This window comes from Pygoscelis adeliae, unplaced genomic scaffold (genome assembly GCF_000699105.1).
Source record: "Pygoscelis adeliae isolate BGI_AS28 unplaced genomic scaffold, ASM69910v1 Scaffold34, whole genome shotgun sequence".
Taxonomy (NCBI): Eukaryota; Metazoa; Chordata; class Aves; order Sphenisciformes; family Spheniscidae; genus Pygoscelis; species Pygoscelis adeliae.
The window spans coordinates 5,518,047-5,542,901 of NW_008824658.1; the positions used below are offsets into that span (position 1 = coordinate 5,518,047).

The 24,855-nt window shown below is 46.4% G+C and overlaps 1 protein-coding gene across 1 annotated transcript in view; it reads right to left on the bottom strand.

Annotated features, from left to right (window-relative positions):
* The window catches only part of TCF7 (transcription factor 7 (T-cell specific, HMG-box)), an 82,328-nt gene that overhangs the window by 49,582 nt on the left and 7,891 nt on the right, over nt 1-24,855 (bottom strand). The window contains exon 2 of the mRNA XM_009322778.1: nt 24,418-24,527. Within this exon, the coding sequence (XP_009321053.1) occupies nt 24,418-24,527 (110 nt within the window). The remainder of the gene's footprint in view (nt 1-24,417; nt 24,528-24,855) is intronic.

Genomic DNA, 24,855 nt, shown 5'->3' on the forward strand with positions numbered 1-24,855 from the left:
GCAGCCGGGGAGCAAGGGCTCAGCACCAGGTGGCACGGGGATGCAGGAGAAGGATGTGCTGGAGACACAGTCCTCTGCCCCAGGAAGATGCAAATAAATAGCCCCACTGCCACCCTGACCTGTATCTTCCCCCAAGGGGGGAATTCCTCTGAGGACTGGGGAAATCCCACAGCAGCACTAGATTTTCTGGGAAGGCTGGAGGACAAAAAAGGCACCTGCCTCCGTTCGAGTCTCTAAAACCTTAGAGGCCTTTCTGCCAGTGGAACATCAATGAAATAATACGGAGTGGTTTGTGGATTTTGAAAAAGCAGGATCACCACCACCTGGCAATAGTGTGAGTCAAAGGCACATCTGAAGTCCTCTTCAACTGCAGAAGAGGTGCTCTTAACAAAGTGAAGTGGTCAAAAGGAGATACATTTACAGTTGTTTTCCAAAAGAAAGTAGTTAACTCTTTTTTCTTAGTTCAGGTGGATGAGCATCAGTGAATGGCTCCAAAAAATGCCCAAATTGGGTTCCATGGTTGTTAGCTTGTGATTTCATGATGCAATTCCAAGACTGACATTAAATGGCTGGTTTTTTCATGTTAGTCATGCAACCTTCCTCTGGGATCTGAATGTCAAGCTGGGTCAAGCTCTCTCCTTCCTCCACATGGTCACCAACTCTAAGGAATATATAGGTCAAATTCTATGCAGACACTCCTGTAAAGCTATTATTTCAAATTATACGTCAATTATGTGTGTTGAATTTAGCAACTCTTCCTTTTAAACACAAGCTCGCTTGAGGACTTTAAAACTCTTGGTATCTGTAGTAAAATATTTTGCCTTACAGTTGTTGTCCTGAATCCAGACAGGACCAGCAGCGAATGAAAGTTGTCCTCTTCAAGGAGCTGTGTGGTGGCCTTTGAAATCAATTTCTGATGGTCACAAAAACTCAGCCAACAGAAAATCTCAGCACCACAGTTACTCCTAGCACCAAGAGGGAGGCAGAGAACTGAAGGGACAGAAAAAGTAATGACGTTTGCAACCTGAAAGAAGAGATGTTGATCTAGAGCTTTCTACCTCTTTAGCAAGAACCTTTACCTTCAGTGATGCAGAAAAATTGTACAGCAAAGAAAACTACGTTCACATGTAACTCAGGTGGAGCTGGGGAGGCTGGATTAGAGTTAGGATCTAAAGAAAACATAAAAGAATCATATTCCTTGTTTTGCATAGGGCAGTAAACATGAAAAAACACCTAAAGCACAGAAATAAGCATAATTCATTTTCTTTCACCTAATCTGGTCATCTGCAAAGAGACCTGGATAGCATTACACACACGGGAAACCAAAAATGTAAGAACACAAGCGCAGCCAATGATTTCAACAATTAAATGAAGAAATTCAAGCAGAATGAGATGAAGATGAAAGAGAATTTCTGAATGACGCCGGTCGGAGTCGTTTTGCAGGCCTTCGCAGCATCACATACTGGTTGGCTCCAACAGCAGGACATGAGATTTTACTACTTCTGTATTTTTCCTTCATAAATGAGATTATAGATTTGTGGGTTAATTACCTAGAACTAATTCCCTTTTATTGTTGAAGCACAATACTGACAAAATGACAGAAATCTGTGATTGATCAAGCAAGAAAAAACCCATTTGAAATGCGGACAGAGTCAAACCGGGGGGAAAGGCGCCCCCGACTTTCCCAAGCAAGGTTTCATTTAGTTTGATGATCTAACTGCCCTACACTTAGTGCAGTGCAGATTGCAGGCTCCTGGTGAATCTGGAGAATGCACCGTAAGCCCTGCCAGCTCCCAGACCACATGAGTCATGCCTTAGGATTTTCAAATTCAAAACGGCAAGAAAAATGATCCCTTTTGATACCACGGAGGTCCTAAAATGTCTTCGGGACCGGGATTTAGCTCTCTCTTCTCTGCCTGTTGATGAAGTCCCCTCCCAAGTGCCAGTTTGCAGCACGTCAAGAAGAGCTTTGGCCTGTTGCAGCGATGAGGTGCACCAGGGTTATCACCTGGGAACATTTTGGACATGTAATGATAATGAAAACAATGATGGCACTTGGGGCAGGTTTCTTCCACGTCTGCCAGAGGTAGAGGTGTCAGGCATGTGAGCAAGTGGAGAATTCACAAGCTAATTTAGCAAAGAAAAGGAAGTTTGACAGGCTTTGAGGTAAAGTCAGTTAAAGCAATGGTGTAGTACTGAGGTAAAATAACCAAAGATATGAACCCCACGTCATCCTAATCTTCGTTCAATCAAATCCATTGAAGGAGGCTGAGAAAGAAGTCTATACTTCATTCTGTACGAAATGTGCAATTTTTTTTGAGTCTAAATTGCTGGCAACACAGCATTTGAAATGTGGCATCTTACAGAGAGCTGACCTGCTGGAATATCATTCAGTTTATCATAAGTTTTAAAATGTTATGAACACCTATGTTTGCTCAAGAGAGGCATATGAGTGGTTGCTATTGAAATTCAACAGGACTTATGCAGCAGAGACCTCTGAATACCCAGTCAACAAAGCTTTCATGTATCAAAACAAAAAAATTTACAAACTAAGTCCTTGATCTTGCATGTATAAATCCAGTGCTTGCAAATACATATACATACAAATAATTTTATGCACAAATTGTCAGGCTGGTTTTGACAAGACCATCCATATATGTGAAATCATTTACCTACATGAGCATCTGCAGGTTTGAGCCTTACGCACAGCAAAGGCTTTGGGAACGTTGCCCATGGAAGAGGCAGTAACCATCAATTTAGTAACACCAGGCATTGATGGCCATAAATCTTTAGTGTCCATACAAATCAGACAAGACCTGAGTTTTTAGTAACTAATATATAGGTTGTGCTGCTTGGACTTCGGTCCTCTCTCCGTGGGACCCTTACCCCCTGATGGTGAAGCTGCACTACTGCAACCCTCTCTTGTGGCCTGGTTGTGCAGTGTAAGCCGCAACTTGTATCACAAGCTTACCCCAGATAGCCTGTATTCATTATTTAAGAGAATTACAGAACTGAAAAGGGATTAAACCAATAAAATACGCAGACATTAAACAGCCACCTTCAGAATTTTATCTAAAAACCTACACTATTTTTAGAGAATGATACCCTTTGTGATGAATATGTTAACTGTGGTATGGAAAGGAGTGAAGAATTATATCTCTGAATTGTATTACAGAATTACACTCCCTGCCACAGAACCTGTAGGCTAGAAAAAACACACCGTAGAAAGATGATCTTAGATCCTCTGGGAGTCTTGCACATGGGCACATCTTACCTGGAAGTAAGCTTCTGAGGAATCTGAGGACATGGCTCTTTTTGGGAATAATATCATAAGCAAAAAGAATAGCCAAAAAGTAGGAAGAGCTGCTGCTGGAGAGAAAGAGCAGAACTGGATCACAGAAACCAGGGGAAAACACAGAGCCCCGGGATAAGGAAAGCTTCAGGGCTTTCCCAACTGCTGACAGCACGCAGACCATGCCCATGCCAATTCACTGCAGCTGAACATCCAGCCCTAGCTACAAAGGTAGGTATCCAAGGATGTCATTCCAGCTTCGAAGCTAAAGAAAACACATTACCCACCAGCAAAGAGATCATTTTTGCCACTAACGTGTTTTGCAAGTGTAGGATACAGCACTCCCAGCTTCTGCCTTTACTTGTCATTTTGTGTGCATAGCAGCAGATCCAATTCTTTCCTGATGAGATAAAGCACTTTTGCGCAGCGCTTGTACTAAAGGCAAATTGTAAATGCAGGGTTATAATTTATTTATGTACATTAGAAACTAGCTAATCTGCACTAGTGACTAGATACCCTATTGGAGGTTTTCATATTTTATGAATCAGCAAGCAAGCTAATGAACAAACAATTAAGGGGTGAACAAAGAAATGTACTTTGTTACTTTTAGTGAGTCCTAATAATATATTATATTAGTGAATACATTTGGTTCAAGTGATGCAGTCTAGACAGTAACCCACACCACGCGCTAAGATATTTTACAAAATAAGTGAAATGTCTGCGCGGGGTGCGAGGCAGGGCTGCCGAGCGCTTGTGTGTGAACCAAACGCTGATGGGCGAGAGCAACAGGCAGGCAGGGAATTTCTGTCTGATGCGATGAGCTGACAACCGAAAAAGAGGAATGCTGCCTTGAAAGGTCCGGGTTTATATCCTTAAATTCAGCCGTGGGTCAACAAACATGCAGCCGTTATTTGCATAGAGAAAATCAATATATTTAGAGGAGGCAGAAATTAACGCAATTTGCACAGGGTGTTGTTGCGCTGCCCGGGTAAGCGCGGATGCTGCTGTCGGCTGATGATGTGCAGGTGGTGGGAGGGCTGCGACTCTCAGCTCCCAGAAAAGAGGTGAAGGGAGGTGCTCCGGCAGCGCATCCCCCCCTGCTTTCAGACCAGCCTGCTCCTCTCCACCCCCGGCAGGAAGCGTGGCACATCTGCACCCCACCGTGCATCCCGTGGCAAAGGCACCTTGCCTTCCGGTACGGTGCTACGGGCATGCAGGCTTCACACGAGATGCACCCGAGAGCTCCGGGGCGGCTGGCGATGGGGCAGCCCCCCCACCCCAACCCTGCTGCCAAAAACTGGGGCCACGGCTGCGCGCCGGCGGCTCTGCTCTGCTGCCAGCTCCCGTGCCCAAAATATCCTATCTGGCAAACAAGCCCAGCAGCTCCACTAGCTACCAGCAGCTACAGCTCGCTGTAGCTTTTTAGGCCAGCTATAAAGCTGGTAAACACTTGGACTTGTCTGACAAAACATTCGAGCAGGAGGAAATGGGGTGTGTGCAGAAATACTCCATTACATATTGTAATGGCAGACATTAATTCAATGTTAATAACACTTTGCACTTTTCAATCACATATTCTAAAACCCTTTAGATAGGTGGGGAAGCATTTGGCTGATGATTACTGGGCAGAGCCCAAAGGTGTATTCTTCCCTTAGGCACGAGGAGATGAAGTGACTTGTCAGAGTGCAGAGCTGGGAAGAGAATCTACATCTACCCATTTCCAGACCTACATTCCCATCTAGTTGCCAGAAAGAGGAGTTAATTTAAATATTACCGTTTGCTGACCTACTTACAACGCTACCATCACAACTTGGAAGCCGTGATCAAGTATATTCCCCTCTATACTTGGGCTTTTTTAGGATAACGCTATCTTTGAAGTACGCCTTTCAGCTGCATTAAACAGATGGATCATTATTATTTGCTCTACTTTCTTAACGAGTCCCTGTTTGCTGCAATTCTGCCACTGCAGACTTTGGATAGACGAGCTCAGCCTTGAAACCCTGAAAAACGCCTTCCCAGCGCAGCGATTGCTCACTGTTATTATCACCCTATGGCCATCGTCACACCTTGCCCAGGGAGCCGGCAGTACCTAAAGACACAGCGCCTGCGCAGAAAGAGCAGAAAGTTTGCAGCCGTGCCTGTACCTGCTCCTGTTTGTCCTCTTCCCCTTGGTTTTCTTTCTACACAACCTTCTCCTTCCTCAACCAGCCCATTTTCGGTACTTAGTGGGCCACTTTGTCACCTTTTATTGTCAGCCTTCCTCCCCTTCACCAAAACCCCAAACCCTTTCCTGCTTGCAGAGAGAACTACAGGCACAACCGAATGTCAACAACCACAGCATGCAATGTGAAAGACGAATTCAAAATACACACTGTCTCCTTCCCGGCGGCCAGCATCACCCATCACAGCTCTCCTCCTGCGGTTTCTCGGGTCCCGATCCCCTGCAGACCGTCAGGCATCCCGGTGTCAGGCAGGGCAAAACCCTGCCGGAGGTTTAAGCTGCTGCACTAGATTAAAAAGCTGATAGTGAAAATTTGAAGTAGGAGGACAGAGGAAATGGTCAGCGTTGTGCCCAATTTCAAGGGCTGACCAGTGCTTCCTAAGTAGGGCACGCCATGTGGCGGGGAAATCACTGTTGCCTGACCCCGCTATGGCGCGGGCTGAGCTGTCCCAAAGCGTCTCCCCGGGAATGGTCACCCTGACCACGCTCTGCTCATCCCACATGCTGCCTGGAAAGCCGACCTGTGGAGCCACGGCATACAGCTGCAGAAGGGCAAAATTCTGATTTTAATTACACCGGCTCCCCCCAGGCGATTCCGCCCCGACAGAAACGCCATCCCCAAAACTCTGTGTTTCTCTCCTGGGTCGCCAGGAGCCGTTAGACGTCCTCAGCCTCGCTGTAACCTCACTCTATACAAACTGTTTACAGACATTTTATCGAGGTGCACCAGGTGTGGATGCGGTTACCGACTTTGAGACTGTTTACCTCATCCTCCTTTCTGCATCACATTGTCACAGACTGTATATAAAAATCAGATAACAATGGTACTTTGGTCACAGCCAGCTCAGCCTCTGCACACTCGACGCACACATGCGCTGGAGGACGCGGCGCATGTACAATCCTCGCAGCAAACCACACATGAGCTGCTGCAATCAAGTATCTGCCTTATCTCATTTTTTGCTGAAGTAAATTACACTGAATTTTTTTTTTACCCTTTTCAAAGCTAATACACAAATGACAGGATGTTGTTGAAGGAAAATATGAGCTTTCATAAGCTATTATTATTAGCACATGCGCACCTCTCAGCTGCTTTGATCTTACTGTAGGTTCATGTTTATTCCTCCTGACTCGGTACCAGCTGAACTCAAACCCGATGTCTGCTCCGATAGAGATCACGAACAATTAAAGTTGGATTTGTTAGCCACAACATCGTGGAGCCAGAGCTACGGGATAATTACAAGGGTGACATTTGGCCGAATACACTATATATAGTTTTCCCAAAGTCTCTTGGCTGTGACGAGGTGTTTGCTGTAAAACGGAAGGGTGGTAATGTGTACTGGATAAGCGCTCTTTGATATTTCGCATGTAAGTTAGAGCATGTTCAGGTTTTGTTTGCAGCGGAACTGTGCTTCTTCCATTGTTTTCTGAGCAGAAAAAAGCAGCAATGTTCAAAAAAGCCATTACAGGCTGCCTTAAAAATGCTGTCAAGGATTTGCAGCCATCTCAGCTGGTTTCAGTGACCAGAGTAAGTTTCTATATATTATTATTTATGGGTTTTTTAACACTTCTGCTGGCAGCGCAGAGTCAACCCCGCTGCAGGAAAGTAATTCCCAGGCTGTTTCTGCTTCGGTCATCAGGGGAGTTGTTTGCCGAGTGCCAATCAATTACACGTCCACAACCTCAGTGAAGGCAGGGGAGTTGTACAGGCAATACTCAGGGCATGGTTTGGTGGTGATGCACAGAAAGAAAAAACTAACTTGGCTCTTAGTCCCTGGACTAAACGTGCAAGATCAGCAATCAGAAACAACCAAGCGGCTGTTCAGTGACCAAATATGACTCTATTATAAATTAATTCCTGGAGACCCCAGTACCCGGCAGGATTCATTTGTGCTTGGTGCTGTACAGGCTTATAGGACCAGAGCCCTTCAGCTGTAAAGCCAGCTGAATACAGGTAAGTGGAGGGAATGAGTTAAAGAGAATAAAGTAACAGGAATGGGATAGGTGATTCTATCAACTGGCTTCATGCACGATTAGACAATAATTTTAGACAGCCGTGTTCAAAGCCCAGCCATGCTCTAATACATCAACAGGCCATGAAAGGCAGCACGCGGGGATGAAACGCTGCAGCGGTGGGAGACCCACGTCTGGAGTGGGGACTCGTCCATCCGTCCTTCCCTGCATCTGCTGCTGCTACAGCCCGTGTGCCCCGGCTCCCCCTCCTTTGTCCCCATGGGGTAAATGGACATGCATTAAAAATACCCCTGCAAAATGGGGGGGGGAAGGTTATTTTTAAAAGCCTGCTCAGCTCATTGACCTCAGAAGTGCCCCGCCAGCGTTTGCAGCCCCAGTCACACTGCTGGCACGTGAGGGCTCGGGCTCATGCAGAGAGATGCCACCAAAGCGTCAGGGAATGCCACCAGGTTTGGAGGTGACACACAAGGTGGCAGGCAGCTTACAGCGTTGGCACAGGTCCGCTGCAAAACCAGATGCTATTTGTATTGAAGGGCGATGGGAGGCTGTGCGACAGTAGCATCAGGAGGCTGGAAACAGCTATGTGAAATATACATCAGGGAAACAAAGTACATCAGGAAAAAAAAAAGATATTCTCGATGAATGTTTTTGTGAAAATTCTGACCTGGTGAAAAATGTTACCTGTTCAACAAATGGAGTGAAAAACACCAACCGAGCACGGGCAGTTTTTGAAAAATACCGCAGACGAGAAGTTTGCAGAACTCTGAAAATTCCCCATCAGTCCTAGCGACTGTGGAAAGGGAACTGGGAACAGCAGCAATCACAGGAGACAGCGGCTGCCAGGGCTGCTGAGTGGTATTTACATCAATGTCCTGCCAACAATACCATTACTGGATTATCAGGGCGGATTAAGCCTTTAGCCAATTACCCCGACTGGTAAATTGTAGATTGTCTAGACTTTTTCATGTTCAACAATATGCATGAAGTTTCTCTTTATCGCTACAGCATCACACGATGCTCCTGTGGGATGTAATCCTGCGCTTCCCCGGGAGGTTCAGGTGAGCCGTGCCTGCAGCTCTGGGTTGACTTAGTGTGGCCCTGTGCACAGACAGATTTATTTCAGACAGGATTCTCATAAATTCAGAACGACTTCCAAATTTCTTGACTAGGAGATCAAAGAGGCAAGCATTTGCTTCATGCCATCTGTGGAGCTGCTCAACAGGGCAACGCAGTCTGGGGAGGGGGGAGGAGAAGGGAAAAAAGAAAGTCTCGGAGATTATGCCCTCAAAAACAAGCTCAAATGCCACCCTCACATTAAAAAGCACTGGTTGGCAGTAACAATTAATTTCTTAACTGAAACCCGCCCAACTGTGTCCAAGTGTTTTAATTTGCCTATTGCTACAATATGCAAGGGAGCTGGCAGTAATGGATTTGCAATTAAAACTAAAACTGGCAAAGAAATCGCAAAGCTGGCAAAAGAGCTAATCTGCAAGCCATGATCACAAGATTACAAAGTGTTTATGCACATGCTAATTACCCGAGTACATAGCTGAGAATGACTTGTAGGAGAGAATACTGGGTTTGCGTGATCTAAATCCCTGGATCCACACGGCCAGCCCAGCCGGCACCCTACCTCCTTCCCATAGCTCCCACGAGCTGGGGAGCACAGGGGGAATCGCCATGGTCCCTGCATGGAAGCTGGGAGAGGGACAAGGGACAGGCAGGCGGGGTCCCCCCGGTGCCATCCCGCATCGTAGCTGGGGAAGGACGGCAATTGCTTCTCGAGCAGGTCAACGCCAGCAGTCACCAGGAGCCATGTCCTTGACCGCAATATGGAGCCCATCAGTGTGAGATTAAAATCACACTAATAAACTAGCACCCAGTTATTCACCGTATGTGCTTTCATCCTGCTATCTCTTGGCTCTAAAAATAGTTATTTCAGCAGGTCCCTGGAGATCGGCAGGTTGCAGAGCACATGGGCCTGTGCTGCAACCACCGAGAACAAACATGCACCTACGGCCATGAGCACGAAACCTGTACAAATTACCTGCAAAGGACAGGATGGGAAGGGAAAAGGACTTAAAAGTGATCAAACACCCGTGCAAATAGCTCGTAACAGAAAGCAACAGCGGTCAGGGGCACCATGAAGAGCAATTTTGAACCACAGGAGAGAATTTCAAGGAGAAAACAGAGTGGAAGAGTAGTCCCAGAATAAAAGGCTGCTGGGAAAACTGAGATTCTTTAATATATAGGATTAAGGATTGCCAGTATCCTCAGGGAGGAAATGCAAATGGAGTTCAGACCATTTTTTCCATAAAAATTAGGAAGGAGAAAGAATAGACTTTGAAGTTCAACATGTTAGTAAATGAAAGCAACAGCAAAGGAGACACAAAGAGAAAGCAAGCCCTGGACGCCTAGAATTATGTCTTAAACACTTGGTACTGAAAGACAGAACCCGAGGTGATGAGGAGACTTCCCTTCATGCCACGCACAGATCCCAGAAAATCTCTAGATTAGAAACTGCCTGAGAAAAAAGTATTGCACAACAAAGGTAGGATGGAGTACAGCATTCAAATGGGATTCTTCGTGCCTTATTCAGCCAGCCTGGGACGACGAGGCTGCGAGGAGCACGTCAATGAAGACCTGGTGCATATGCCAGGCTGGTCTCGGATGCGCAGAGCAGAGAAAGGGTTTCTGGACAGTGCTCTTTGCTCTACAAAATGGTGGCTGGAGTTGGTGCGGAAGGAGGTGACAGCCAATGGACATCTACGGAGATGTCAGAAATCCAACGGGCACCTCTACAGAGGTTTGCTGGCTTGGCTGCGTTGACAGGGGCTGATCATTCCCGACACTCTCATGAAAGCCAGACGGTTAGTCTAGGCCGCACAGAGGCGGTGAAGGACCAGAAGGACATTGTAAGGACGCACAGCAATAGTCATTGCTGGGTCTGGCAGAGGGATGGATGGTCTTTATGGTGACTTCTCGGAGGTATCAACTGCCTTGCTCGATTCTGGTAGCTGGCTGAGATGGGCAATTTGTATTTGGCTGATGGTCATTCCAACCTGTGTGCTCGGGTAAGGCAATTACAGAGTGAGTTCAACCCATCGTTACTGGTGGCCGTGGAATGCCATGTGTCAGGAAATGGCATCCGACCATCACCGATGCAGATAAGCACTATGGAGTTAATTAGCACTACAGAAAGGGTGGTTCAAGGGAGAAGTGCTTCAAAACCTGGCTTGGAGATTAATTTTTCCATCCCTACCTGTAACGCACTGTCAAGCAGTTAATGGTACGTCCAGCTATTGGGGTAACTGAGTGAAATTCAGGAGTCCATAGCATAGAGGAGATGATACACCATGGTAAAGAGGAGATGATATAACGTTGGGTCCTTCAGACTATAAACTCTATGACTCTACAGCTGTTCCTTGCTCCAAGTGAGATGTGTGGACTGTAAGAGTCTAAAGAATGCAACACAACCACAAAGTCTTTTGTTGTTTTTTTGTTTTTTAAATACATTTGGGAGAATTTTTTCCTTACGTCCAGAGATTCGGTTGGCTTCTCTGTACTTGTTAGCCAGCATCTAAGCCAGGCTCCGCTGCTGGGGTCTGCCATTCTGCCTTTCGCAAGGAAAGCCCCAGATACAACTGTTGCCTACTTAAAGTCATCTACAAACCAGTTTAATAAAAGCTGACTGCATCTGCTTCCATGTTATTAGTTCTGCCCCAAAACTCTGTTCCTGGCAACACAATGTTCCACGCTAATGAGCCAAATCTTCCCCTCCCATGGCAGTGCTCCTAAACCTCCACACCATTCAGTTCACAAAGTTACCACCCTGTTTTTCCCTCGGGGGAGGGAAGGATTGCAGCTGCAGAGGGGGTTCTTCAAATAATATGAAGGCCAAAGATCTGTGGGAAAATCTGCTCTCAGACAAATAGCACTTGGGGGCATCTGCAGAGTGAACCAGCCCCTCTTTACTTCTGTCTGGGTCCCACGTCCTTCTGGCAGCAGAATTTTTTATGAACCGGGCTGCCATTAATCCCCTGCCAGTTCCTACACCCTACCATCCTCTGTGGGTAGACTGCACGGAGTGGGAGATAATGCTGCAGGGAAGTGGTATTTACTTCAGCTGGATTTTGTGGCTTCATGGGAGACTTTCTACTCGGGGCAGTTATTTCTCACCCGCTTCTGCTGCAAGAAGGAGGGATTTGGTATAGATCAGGACGACCTTCCTCAGCTCATTTTCCAGCGAATTTTCACCCGTTCTTGCCACTTTTGTCCCTGCAGCACCCAGAACGAGATAAACAGCGAGTTGAGGTTATCGCGCTGTAGCGATGCTGCTCAGATTAAAGAGAAATCAGATAACCCTCATTACCTAACTGAAACTCGCTGCTAGACTTTTATAGAGAAATGATAACGTCTGAGAGCTGGAGGACTCTGCTGCCCTGGCAGACACCCCACGGCACCCTGGCTGAGCTGGGAGGGCTGCACCCCGGCTCTCCCGCCCGGCTGCCCCTGCGCCAGGGGTGCAGAGATGCCCGGGATGCGGAGATGCCCGGGGCGCGAGGCAGAGCCCCAGCCACGGCGAACACATGTGGTTTTGGCCTCCGCGCGCTCACACCTGGAGCCTCCAGTAAGGAAAATTAAGGCTTAGAAGTTGACATGGGCACGACTGATGGCTTTAATATTTTACAAATGGATGCACTAGCGAAACGGCTGTCTCTACCCCATCATGCTGAGTTTCCTCGTGTTTCTAAAAGTTGGACTGAACTCATCTGACTGCCTCCTCTAATGCTTTCTGTTATAAACCTTTCTGCACCACATGCGACAGCAGCATCTCCCTGGAAAAGATTTGATTCGCTTCTGACTTTGCCTCAAGCCATTAACTGACAAACTGGCAGCTAACTACTGTTAACAAATGATTTCCTAGAGATTATTGTTTAAGTAAAAAAGGTTCCAAGATAAATAGACTCATTCTTCATGACAAGGAATTTGAATTATGCATCCAGGGGTTTGGTACATGTGTCCAAAAACTATGCCGTGCAATCCTGGAGGTTGTTCTCATCAGCATATTACAAGTGGGTAAATAAGACATGACATTTTGTCCTCGGTTTAATAGCGTGGATTTGTACGGCATGTGTATTTGAGACAACGTGTTGGACCATCCAGTCATCGTTCCCATCCAACTAATGCCACTCTATGAAATTACCGTTTCGGCTGAAAAAGTGATTTGTTTTTAAAGCAAGAAAAGATGCCAACCGCCTTGAAGGAGTTGTGGTTTTAGGGCCACCTGCAACTTGCTAAAAGATTATGAAATCGCAATTTGTTTAATATCTTGAAGTAAGTAGTCTAATAAGCAGCACAGCTTACTTTTTTGGCTAGTCCTTCTCTGATTGTTTCTGAAACATCCCCTCTCACAGCGGCCTGTGTTGGATTTTATGTTTTTTTTCAGTATCGACGTGGCTCTCCCTGCAGTGCTCTCCAAACATCGCTTACGCATGAAACGATAAAGCTTCAAAACGCTCCTGGGGGAAACTGAGTCACGGAAAAACAAGCTCCTGGGGGACTGGGAGCAGAAGCTGGGATAAAACCACGCTTCGCCGCAGCCCTGCACGGCAGTTACAAGACTATCCAGTTCCTCTGCTATAAAACTTGGTAACGTGCCTCACTTCTTACCTGATTTTGAGAACATCCTGTGTTAACACATAAACAACTGGTGTTACTAAAGTCTGTTTATTTGGCTATTTACATGCGTCTGACACGGCACCTGGTGCTCTCCGGTAAGAGGATCGCTCGGCTCTGTATCAAACGAACTCCCAGGGCGCAGGCAGGAGCGAGGCAGCTCCCCACCCACGGCAAACAGCAACGCACCCGCCCAGGAGTCAGCCATTTACCACGGCGCTGTTTTTAGAAGCAAATTTGGATGAAGAGTGATGCTTTTGGATACGCGAGCTGATCTTTCAGGGATTCACTGCAGCCTGCCTCATCCCTCAGTATGCATTTATATGCAGATCCACGTACTAGATCAGTACAAATAGTATATTATTTAAAACACTTCATTTTGCAAAGTTTAAATATATGCATGTAGTTATGTACTATTTCCAGTAAATGTCAATAACCAAGCAACTGGCACTGACATATTAGGTAATTTTCTGTCCTCTTGAGTGAGGAAATTAAATTTTCTCTACAACAACTCTTGTTCAAGTGCTGTCAGAAGTCCCAGCCAGCACACATTTAGTGTTTTTACTTAAATTCTGCTCCTAGCAGGAAAAGAACAGAGTTTACCAGATAGCAAAAAACTTACATTACCAGATATAACCCTGGTTTCAGCCATCAGATTAATTATAGAAAACACAAAAGGACTTAGGCATGATGTTAACTTCAAGCCGGAAGCATTCAAAAACTTTTTGGCTTTTTCTAAACATCAGTATCTGTTGCATTATACAGAGCACGTATGCCAACACAAGCCAACATTTCTTAGCACTTAGTTGGAAGTCTATCCTTAAATTACTGCCGACTGCATTTAGAAATGAATGCATTTACTCTATGAGGTTTAGATAAAATTATTGCCTTGTCAAGGTGTTCCCACGTCCCCCTGTCCAGCTGCTTTACGGAGCTAAATTAGCAACAGCAAACACATTTCTGTGATGTCATTTTACAGCATTTCATTCTTCAAAGTTGCTAACAGCCTGCAGGAATTCAACTGATCGATCTGAAAACTTGAGAGCCTGTTTCCATAGGAAAAGGACTCCAGAGCTGGACAAGGGACAAGAGCTGCCCTGAAGTTAAAACAACCTGGAGAATGACGGCAAGTCTCAGAGTGAATCACTCTGAGTTGCACTGCTTGAAGAGTTTGTGTCTTGCCCCATTACAACCACAGCTACTTCTGATTTGAATGAAACTTCAGGCTTAATGATTTTCATGCCAGCTATTTAAGAAGCAATGTAATTTTCTTCAACACCCTATTATTTCATTTGCTATCTCCAAAGATTTTGCTCCAATTCCAAAAGCAAACTCATTTTGAGGAAACAGGCTGTTTCCAACTGGCTTTAGAGGGGCCACACACTTAAAACCCTGGACAGACTTAAACCACAACCTTCAGACATCCTCGTGTTTGAGGGTGTACGTCTCCAGCATCCCCATCTCTACTTACAAAAGAAAAATGCAAACAAGAGATCAGCACTGAAGATTCAAACGTTTTTCTGAAAACTATCCCTATAGTAATGATTTCAAACAAATAACAAGCTAAAACCAAAACACAACAGTAATAAAATAAAATCTGATGAGCTCTTCAAAGAGATCTCCAGTGATATCAATTGGCAGGACTCTGTTGTCTATCCCAGAGCTATGGCAGTTTATCCCAGCCAGGGCTTTGCTGCAAACACACCAAAGGCAGGAGGCTGCATCCTTTCATATTTCAAAACAAAAGCCAAGTTCTGATCGCTGGGACGAGGAAGAAATTTTTTGTTGTGGATACATTACTGTATAATTACTGTAGATTTCATTTGCTGTCTTTTGAATACTACCGCAGATACAGAGGCCGGGTAGATGTGGCAGCTCCTCGTGTTATCATCTAATGCTCTAGGTTTACATTTTGACAGTTAGCCCTCCAAAATATCAGGGATGTGCGCATCTACTGAAGGAAAAAGAAAATATTTCCATTGATAGGAGACAGGGAAATACAACTGATACTGTCAACTGCTGTCAAACTGATAGCAAGGAAAGAGTTTCATGTCAAATTAAAAAAAGATAAAAATCATTTACCCATTTTCTCAATGAAATCAGGGTTAGAAACATGAGGAGAAGATCAGAAAGGAACACCCCGGGTAAGAGACTATTCATGGGACCAGAACGTGGAAAATTCCATAAAGCACAAACGTTGCTAAGAATATTCAAAAGTCAAAGCTTTCTGTGGGTGTGCATGCATAGAGATGTCAACACAACTATTTCATGATCACCGAAATTGCTACTAGCCTGCATCCTCTCTGAATGGCTATTTTTAGGACCCAGCCTTTCATGTGGTATAATGATGTGGATTTTACAAGAGCATTTATAATGTGTTTCATATGGTGTACAGTCCCGGAGAAATTGCTTTGTATCAGAGAAAGTTAAACAAAAAGGTTTGGGTGGGTTTTTTTTTAAATTTTATTCCTTATTTTATATTCTTGCTTCTGTTTTGGATTTAGGGTTAATATGCATACTTTAATTTATCCTATGTGACAGCACTGGCTGTCCCAAGGGAACACTCAGCACAGCACGATGCGATCCCGCAACACATCACCTGGATTTCTGAATCCGCACGTCCCTTTGGACAGCCGGATTTCAAAGCTGGCAATGCCACACTCTGTAAGTTATAGCAGGAAGCCAAAGCTCAAAGGCCAAATTTCGACCTCGGGTATGCTCGTGTCGGGGGTTGTGCACTGTCTCCCACGTTAGAATCAGCCTTTCTTCTTTTAGGGCAAAGTCATACAAAGCGAGGTTTGTAGAAGACAACTCCTCCTCGCTACCTCCGCTCCCGCGCCAGTAATTCCAGGGCAGCGGCACGTAACGAGAACGAACTCATCAGCCTCTCCGTGCTAAGAACAACAGATTTTCATGTGGTAGATCTTACGATGGTTTATTTCCTAAACATGAAAGCAATCTCTGCAGTGCCATCTCCTCCGTGTTAGAATAAAAATTCGACATTTCTGATCCTTTCGGAGCATTTTGCTGGGAAGAGCATCTCCCCAGCACTTCTTCCACAAGTCTATTTATAATTGTGTCCCCCTCGTGCTGAGTCAAGCATACTTTATGATCTTGGGCTTTCACATTTTGCTTTTGCGCAAGTCCCATCAGAGGAGAACCTGTTCACGCTCGTGTATGCTATTCCTCAGAGCAAACCACAGCAGAAAACAAATTCAACATATAGCGTGCAAGTTGAATCACTTAAAAAAAAGTCTTTTTTTTTTTGGTCAGTCCATGATTACTGTGTAGCTCTTCAAGGCAGACATGTACTTTGTATATTATAGTTCCAGATTCTCAATAGAACAAAGGAGATACTGTTGAGACTTTTTTTGCCTATCATTTAATCAAATGTCAAGTTGTTATAACCGGAGGGGAAAAGTGCTCTAGATTCTAGTATCCAGCTTTACTTTGGTTTTGAAAACTTACCACAGCATTGTTGTTTATTGTTTTCTTTAACAAAATACTAATTTTGGGACCCCGTGAAACACAATGAACCAGATTCTTTTCATTGCAGCCGAGCTGTGTTTAGCACAGAAGCGGCGGACGGGAGAGGAGCGGTGGTTTAAAGCCGCTTCGGTGACCTCTTGCCCAGCGCCTCCAGCCAGCGGGATGCTCTGGATGGGTACCACTAGTTCTGCCAGGTTTTGCTAACCCTCCTCATCCTCAGTATTAACTCAATGTTCCACTTTCTCCGTGAAACTGCTTCACAGAGGCAGCGGTGGTGGAATGACCCTTCATAACTTTGGGAAGGGTCATAAATTATAAAGACCCAAAGGCAAAAATCAGAGAACAGGGCCGCAGGACAGAGCAGTGACAAGTTGCTCCGTAAGGAGGTGAAGGTGAGAGCTCTTTGTCCAAGATCATTGGGAGGTGACCAAGAAAAAGATCCTGCTGTTATCAAGGCTCAGCGGCGCACGATGTTGCAATCGCTTCCTTTAAGAAATGAAGTAGGTGGGTTTGTGAGCCAGCAGCATGTGCTGAACCGGCAGTCCCAAGGTGAGAACGAAGACCTCGGCTGACATTCGCAGAGGGCTTGGTACAGACTTTGCAGGTTCCCAGGACATCTCATCATTCACGCCACGGAACACTCGCCCTGCCTGGGGGCTGGAGGGAGCCGTGCCCTCCCAGACAGACCACTGGACAAGCCAGCAGACAGCACAGGCGTTCGGTCTTTACTGATTCAGCTGGATTAAAACTGGAAACTAGGAAACGAATAGCCCTGCATCCTGTTACCAACCCTCTGAGTCACCCGTCCTCCTACTGAACCTCTGTTTCATCCTCCAGACACAGAGACTAATGAGCAAGTATCATGTTATAGCCTATTTTTTAAAGGGAGATTTGGAAGAATAGCACCTGAAAGAGCCTGTGGAGGGGAACTTGCACATCCCACCTTGGCACCAGCCTGGGATTTGGTCAGGCTGAGAAGTCTTCCCTCCTGCAGTGGCTCTGCAAAGAGTTCAGGAAGCAACTTGTACCTACTCTCCTATTTCTGTGCCCTCCGCCCATCATTGGTAAATGATGAGGTAAGAGCATATACACATCAGGCTGGGAGAGATGCTGATGTAAGCCATCTCCTGGCACCAAGAGCAGTGAGCTGGAGCAGCAGAGGCAAGGGAAACCAAGGAAATGAGCAGCAAACGAAAGGAGAGGCATTACGTGATGGCTGCGGACAGCCCAAAGCCTCGGAGGGGTGGGATGGGGAGAAGCTCCCGCGGCGGCAATGCCCTCTCCAAGAGGGAAGTGCTGGGGATGTCTGGCATCTAGTCCCTCTTCAAATCAATGCAACAGACAGGAGAAGACAATCCTTGAGGATTTCTTGAGGAATTTGTGACTCACACATGGTGCAGGAGATTTTAGTAACTGAATGGCAGCACATGCTCACCTGTTGTTCACCCAAACCCACCCTGTCCAGCACAGCCTCTCCGTGAGCACACACGATGCTCACAGATGTGTGGGTCCTTCCTTCACCTTCTCTATGGTAAATTAGCGAGGGGGCTCAAAGGCCAACCCGTACGAAACGAAGGCTAAATTCTGTCTCACTGAATCACTCACAGCCAAAGGGCAGACAAAGAACTGCGGGTGTGAAATTAATGGCAAGGTGTAGATGTTTCCTCAAAACTGTTGATGTTTCTCAGCACTTGACTGCGCTTTACCAATAAGCATCATGTCATGTACACACAGACACACACAGTCCGGACCAGCTTGCAATCTTAGGTGTGCAGCTCACACCACCCGTATCCTGAAAACCTGCTTCACTTGCAGATCATGCTACAGATAGAGAGGGATTCAGCCTGTGATTAGGATCTGGCCCTTCACAGATGATCTGAGAGCAGAGAGTCATCCCTACTGAGTCGGCAATGTCTGTTTAGGCACAGGAACACACGCGTGGTTACTTGAACGGGTACCTCCGAAGAGCAAATGCCAGCACACCCGACCGTACAGATTTCTCAGAGTTTCCACCCGAGCGCAGGAATTTAATGGTGCCTGTAGAATTATTGCAGGAAAGGGACTGCAAGCTGCGAGGCGACACACGTCCTGCCGGCGAGCAGCAAGAGCATGTTGCAGAGCTCCTTGCCGCCCTCCTGCCGCTCCCCCCTTCTCTCAGTTAAAGCTTTGGATACCAGACCAGCTCTGTTCTTTCATCTTGGACATGCCATGTGCCGCTAACCCCCACATCACTTTGTTCTTCACAGTTAAAATTTCAAAAATATTAATCATTAACATGGATGAGCTTTGGGAGCTTGGCCTGATGTTAGATTTTGCTTTTCTCTCCAAATTCTCAACCGGTTGAGCTAATAACATTTCATAAACAGCAACAGTTGGAAGCTGGCAGGAACGGTGCCTTTACCATACATAATCTCACAGCAATTCCCCACTGACAAAGCATCCCGTGCTTGGGAAGCCAGCTCCAGGGTAGCCTGCGAAGCAACCCCAGTGGGAGAGCCGATATTGAACTGTCTGGATCACGTGCACACTTATTCACATGCATGGATTTACATAAAACTTGCTTTTGTTTCCCTGTGACATTTTTCTTTCTCTTTTTTTCATTCCAAACAATTTTAAAAATAAGGTTATATTAGACCACACACAGGCAGTGCTGTATCATGTCACTGCTTCTTAAGCAGAACTCTCTAATTTATTTCAAAGGGAAGTTCTGCTTCAAAATTGAGGGTGTGATATGAACTCAGAAATTAACGCAAGAATTTTCCTTGGGGGAGAACCAAGGCTGAATCAGACATGCAATAAATGACCTCGGAAGCCCTGTGCCTTGGTACATCCACCTATCCAACATTACGCTTTAATATAAAAAGTTATTTTCACCATTATCCTATTTCAAGCTAGGTAGAAGAGCTGGAAGAAGTGGATTCGCTCTGGTCAGGAGAGAACAAATTACTCATCTGTCTGTCTGCCAGGACGTCCATCAACAGCCACCGCACTCCTAACGCTTTCTGCCAGGAATATAACAATTTATGGGGACAGAGTACTGTCCTGGCGAGGTCCCGTAGCGCAAGCCCTGCCGCCAGGGAACCTGGCTGGGAAGCTGCCAGCGATGTTGCTCTCCCACAGCAGCAGGCACTGCTGGTAACACGTGGAGCTACCGTTCGCTTGCAGCTGCCCTCCCTCCATGCACAACATCTGGAGAGGGATGCAGCAGCAACAAATCCTCATCACAAGGCGACTCCAGGGAGTTTTCCCACTGGTTTCAACAGGATCAGAACTCGACACAGGAAAAAGCAATACTAAACTATTGCCCTGATAGTGCAAGCTAGGACAGAAAGACTTCTACGCAGAAGCAGCTGAGCTGCATATTTCCTTCCGCCAACTGCTGCGGGGGCAACAGCCTCCTCCTGCAAAAGGATGGAGCAGCCTTGGGGGAAGGGGGCTGCAGCAGAGGTAGCCGTGTCCTAGGGCTCAGCTGCTGCCGCTTGAGCTTCTGTCCGGCGAAGGGCAGCAGGAGGCTTTCAGCTCCGTGCTTTTTGACCTCATGATAGGCATTTGGGACCTGTGGCCCCAGGCCAGCAGTAACCGCACTTTCATCTTGCCCTGCCCAAGGGGACATTTCAAACCCACTCAACGGGAACCAAGCTCAAGGAGCCCGGCGGACCGCAGGGAGCAGGCTCCGAACATCGGCATTATTTCCTAGGCCTGCCATCTCATTTGGGGACTTCAGACGTGCAGAGCTTGGGAAGGTACCACCACCCTTCTGCTCCTATGTGAGCTCTGGTTAGACAACTTAATAATTATGAAAATCAGGTAGTGTCTGTTTTCCAAAGAAATAGAGGCTCTTGGACCTCTGTTTCTCACACAGACAGAAAGTCCGGTGCCTCAGCTTTATATGTCAACATTTGAGTTCTGCCTTCACACACCTTACATGCGCACTAGACACAACAGAGGTGCACAGAAGGTGTGAAGAGCTCCTCCGGGAGCTCTCCCATCGACTGGAGTGGGGAGAGCTTGTGCCCTACATACGGGACAGCACGGCTCATTCCCCTATTTTATAAACCTATTTACGAAAGGAACTTAAAGGAACTTATAAGTGCTCCTTCTACCATTTAACTACCACATGGTACAAGATATAACAATGTTCAGAAAACCCCCTCAGGTCTAAACTCAATTATACAACTGTAGCAAGAAAAATATTTTAATCTGATCAAAGCGTTAACATGTTTGACCATGTCTGACCTCTAATGTTTGTAACCACCTAAAAGGCTGATGTTCTTACTAAGGATGTATCTTAATTTGATTTAAAGTCATTTGTACTATTTAAAAAAAGGATATAGTTTTATGATTTTATATTTCATTTAGAAAAACAGTTCCTCAACTTGTTAATTTTCTTTGGAAATTTCTTGCAGATTTTTCACCGGCAAATCCTATATATTCCACTCTGGAAAAAGCTGGACTTTGCAAGAGTTGGGAGAATCAAAGCAGAGTCATGAACCATCACACATGCGACACCCGAGAGCCGGGTGAGAAACGGTTCTCTGGGTGCCTTGCAAAATTTCAAGATTTCAGATGCATGCACAGTCTGCGCTGAGATGCTCTTAAGACGCTTGACCGAGAGCGTGCCCTCCCCAGCCTGGACAGCCAACGGGGGTTCACAGCACGCTCCCAAAACACGGGACACGCAGGCTCAACCCGCTGCCTTGTCCCCAGCTCCAGGAGCAGCTTCACCTGCGCGCCCTGGCCACCCCCCAGCCCTCCTTTCTCTCTTTGATAGCTCTGCTGCCAGTCGAGTCTACTTGGGCACGCTCAAACCAGCATCACTCCAGCTGAATTACCCTAAAGTGGCGTTTGCCACCTGCAGCAACGGTGGCCCACCGAGCCGAACGCCCAGGATCAGCCCGCCGCAGGGTGGCCCTTGCCGCATCCTGCTGCTCACTGGGGACATCAGCTGGGCTTGGTGCTGCTGCTGCTGTCAGGTACCCGGACATGTTCAGTGCATCACTTGGGAGCGACACCAGAGCATGTAAATAACACAAGTGGGTGTGTTTTGGTAAAAAGAGACAATTTTGGCTGGGGAGATGCGGACAGCCTAGCAGGATGCTGGGGTGAGCAGTGTAACAGTTAGCGGGCTACAACCACCTTGAGGGAAACAAAGCAAAAGTGATGCTGCTGAGAAAATAAGAAAAGAAAAAAGGAAAGCAGCACGCCAGTAATGCCGGTAGCGACACACCCACCCAGGCAGGCCCTCCAGGCCGGCTCCAGCACCGCTCGCAGCACCCTGCCGGGGTTCGGAGGGAGCCCGCAGAAAAAAAAAAATGTGGTTTTATGGTGCGTTGCAGGGCCGGGGTTCAACCCACAGCCTCAGTGCCGGCCACCCTTCGTCTTTCAGGGAACTGCATTATATTTTTCAATCAGTTAAATGTAAAGCCCTGACAGTTTGCCAAAGTACTCCTGGATTAGTTTTTTAATTTTTATTTTTTGAAGATTCTGAAATTAATCCTAGCTGCAAACAACCATTTCCAGGAAGCCCCATTAACCAGAATACAATCTCCACTACCAAGCGCATGCATGACTGTGATACATAATCCCATTCACTCACAGAACCCTCCTCCCCGACTCCACTTGTGCTAAAGTGTTAATTAAAACACACTTTTATGGATGGTTAAGTATCTGCAATCTTCGGTCACAGATCTGACCTCCTCAATTATTGGAAGCAGCCACCAGATTATAGCCCACTTTATATAGTATACACAGCAGCAATAAATCTATATGAAAGCAATACATAATTTACTATGATAACCTTTGCGCAGTCAATATAAATACAAGACAGAATTGCCCAGAAAGATATATCAGAATAGCTACTGTACCAAGTTGAAAAATCCGAGAGACCGGCCTTTATCTGAGGAAGAAATCTTCCCATGTCTGTTAGGTAACAGATTTTTAGCTGAAAACATCAAATCAGCTTTTTAAGGCACACAACGTAAAACACTGCAGGATTCGAACAGGCCTAAGTAAAGCTGGCTGAGGCAGTGGATGATTTCCGTGGCTCTCAAGGGGACGGGATCATTCCTCCTCTGCTACTCAGTTTTCTCCCCTTCGAGTTCTGCACAGTCTATTTACTCCTGTCTGTTGCTCCGACAGTAACCTCTTGGGTTTTTATTACATTATCAAGGCGAAAGGCGATTCACAAACCACAATCTACTTTTTAGCTTAATTGCTAATAAATTGGCTATTGCACTTTGTTGCCCATCTAACAAGGTTTTAAGATTAAAAGAAATATTCTACTACAGCAAATAGTTGCTGGGCTAATGTAACTCTGAATTTACCCAGATTCTATACCAGGCAGCAAACTAAATGCATTTAAATAAGACACATTTAGTATCATAATTTAAAACGTATCAAGAAGAGAGCAACTTTATATTTTAGAGGGGTGAGGGGGACGCCTGGTATCTGGAGGAAGGGACACAAGGCAGGAAGCAACAGAAGAAATGCTTATTTGGATTACAACAACGTATATTGGCCCTGCCTTGCAAACGCATCTTTTCTTGCTGTAAACTGAAGGAAGACTTCAAAATTTAGGGACAGATCCTCAATATCCGCAAACCGATTTCAGCAAAGTTACAACGCTCTGCAGCCGGGGAAATCAGCTCCTCCAAGAAGGGCTGTGCTGGGGGTCCGGGCAGGCTCACGGAGGGACCTGTCTCCCTCCCTCTGCCGCCCAGGCCAGCAGGGTCGGGCGGGAGGCCACGGCAGCGATTCCAGCGAACAATATTTTACCACACTTTAACTTGAGTTTCATACCCCACAATCCATCAATTTTTCATAACGCCAGCTTAACATCCTACCCCACGAGTGAACAAATAGTTGAAATTAAGGAGGGCATTATATATTCTTTCAAACCTTATCCCTTTACAGGTTAAAAACTAAAACTGAAATAAGCCAAATGATGTTCTGTTCTCACGTGCCGACTGCAAATGCAGAATAACGTCTGAAATGAATGCAGCAACGCCGGCTCCCCAGGAGCGACACGAGCACTGACTATCTGCTGCCGTGTCGTGACATTGTTTTCTGAAGTTCTGATAGAGATGGTGATGGGACAAGACAGCTTTTGTAGAGAAGCCTTTAGTTTAATTATTCAGATAGCAAAACTTCTAAACATTAGAATATACAGAATTACTAAAGCTGATTTGACCTGAGGGGGAAAAACTTTACAGGAAGAAGATGGGAATAGCCCTCCAGCAGCATTAAGCCTTTTTCTAAAAACCTCTATTGCCATTTTAGAAGCACAAGATCCACTTTCTGGGCCATCATCCACAACAGAGCCCCGTCCAAAGGCAGACCAAAACCTGGCCATTTTACAAGCAGGTAACATCGAACTAAAGTTAAGCTGCGGGACACATCCCTGAACACGAACACCAGAAGCTGCTCGCCTCCAAAGCCTGTGACCCACAAAAAAGAAGGGGCATTCTTACATTAGATATTAGGGTTTGATTGCTGGCGGAGTAAAGGCGAACCTAGAGGATGGGGCAATTGGGAAAGAAGCTCCTCCAGCAAGTCTGGAGCGAAGCAGGCGCTGGCTGCCGAGCATTTTTCCCCCTTCCCGCTCCTTCTCCCTTCGGCTTGGAGAGGACAGCGCCCGGGCATTTTAGAAACAGGGCTGTAATTTGTCAGGAAAAAAAGCACGTCTAGGTGCCCGCACGATACCTGCAACATACTTCAGCAGTGAGAGAGGCCATGAAACTTCTCCGTAAGGAGAGGATGAACTCACCAGAGGTGACATAGATCCATTTGGCAGATATGGGTCTGAGAGCATTAGGAAAGGGTAGCCAGAATACGCAGATCCTTTATACATCCCTGGGTCCTGATGCTTCATACCTGCTAAATTTAAAGTTCCCCATCAAGATTCGCCTTACGACAGGTGATTCCTCTGCCTGTTGGGCGCCCCCAAAGAGGTTACAGCACATTTTGGGAGTCTTTTAGCCCCGTGCTCCTCGGAGAGGGTGTTGGTGGGGGTGCCAGGGTCCCCCGGGGGTGCGGGGTCCCACAGGGGGTGCACTGGGAAGCCTCGTTGCTGACAGGAGCAGCTTTCCCCTGTGGCAGCCAGCCTGGCATCCCTCACTCCCAGGGGTTGCAGTGCAGCGGGCTCGGGGACCAGGGGGTTCACCCACCCCGGGACTGGCAAGCGCTTGGCCGGCTCGGCTGGACG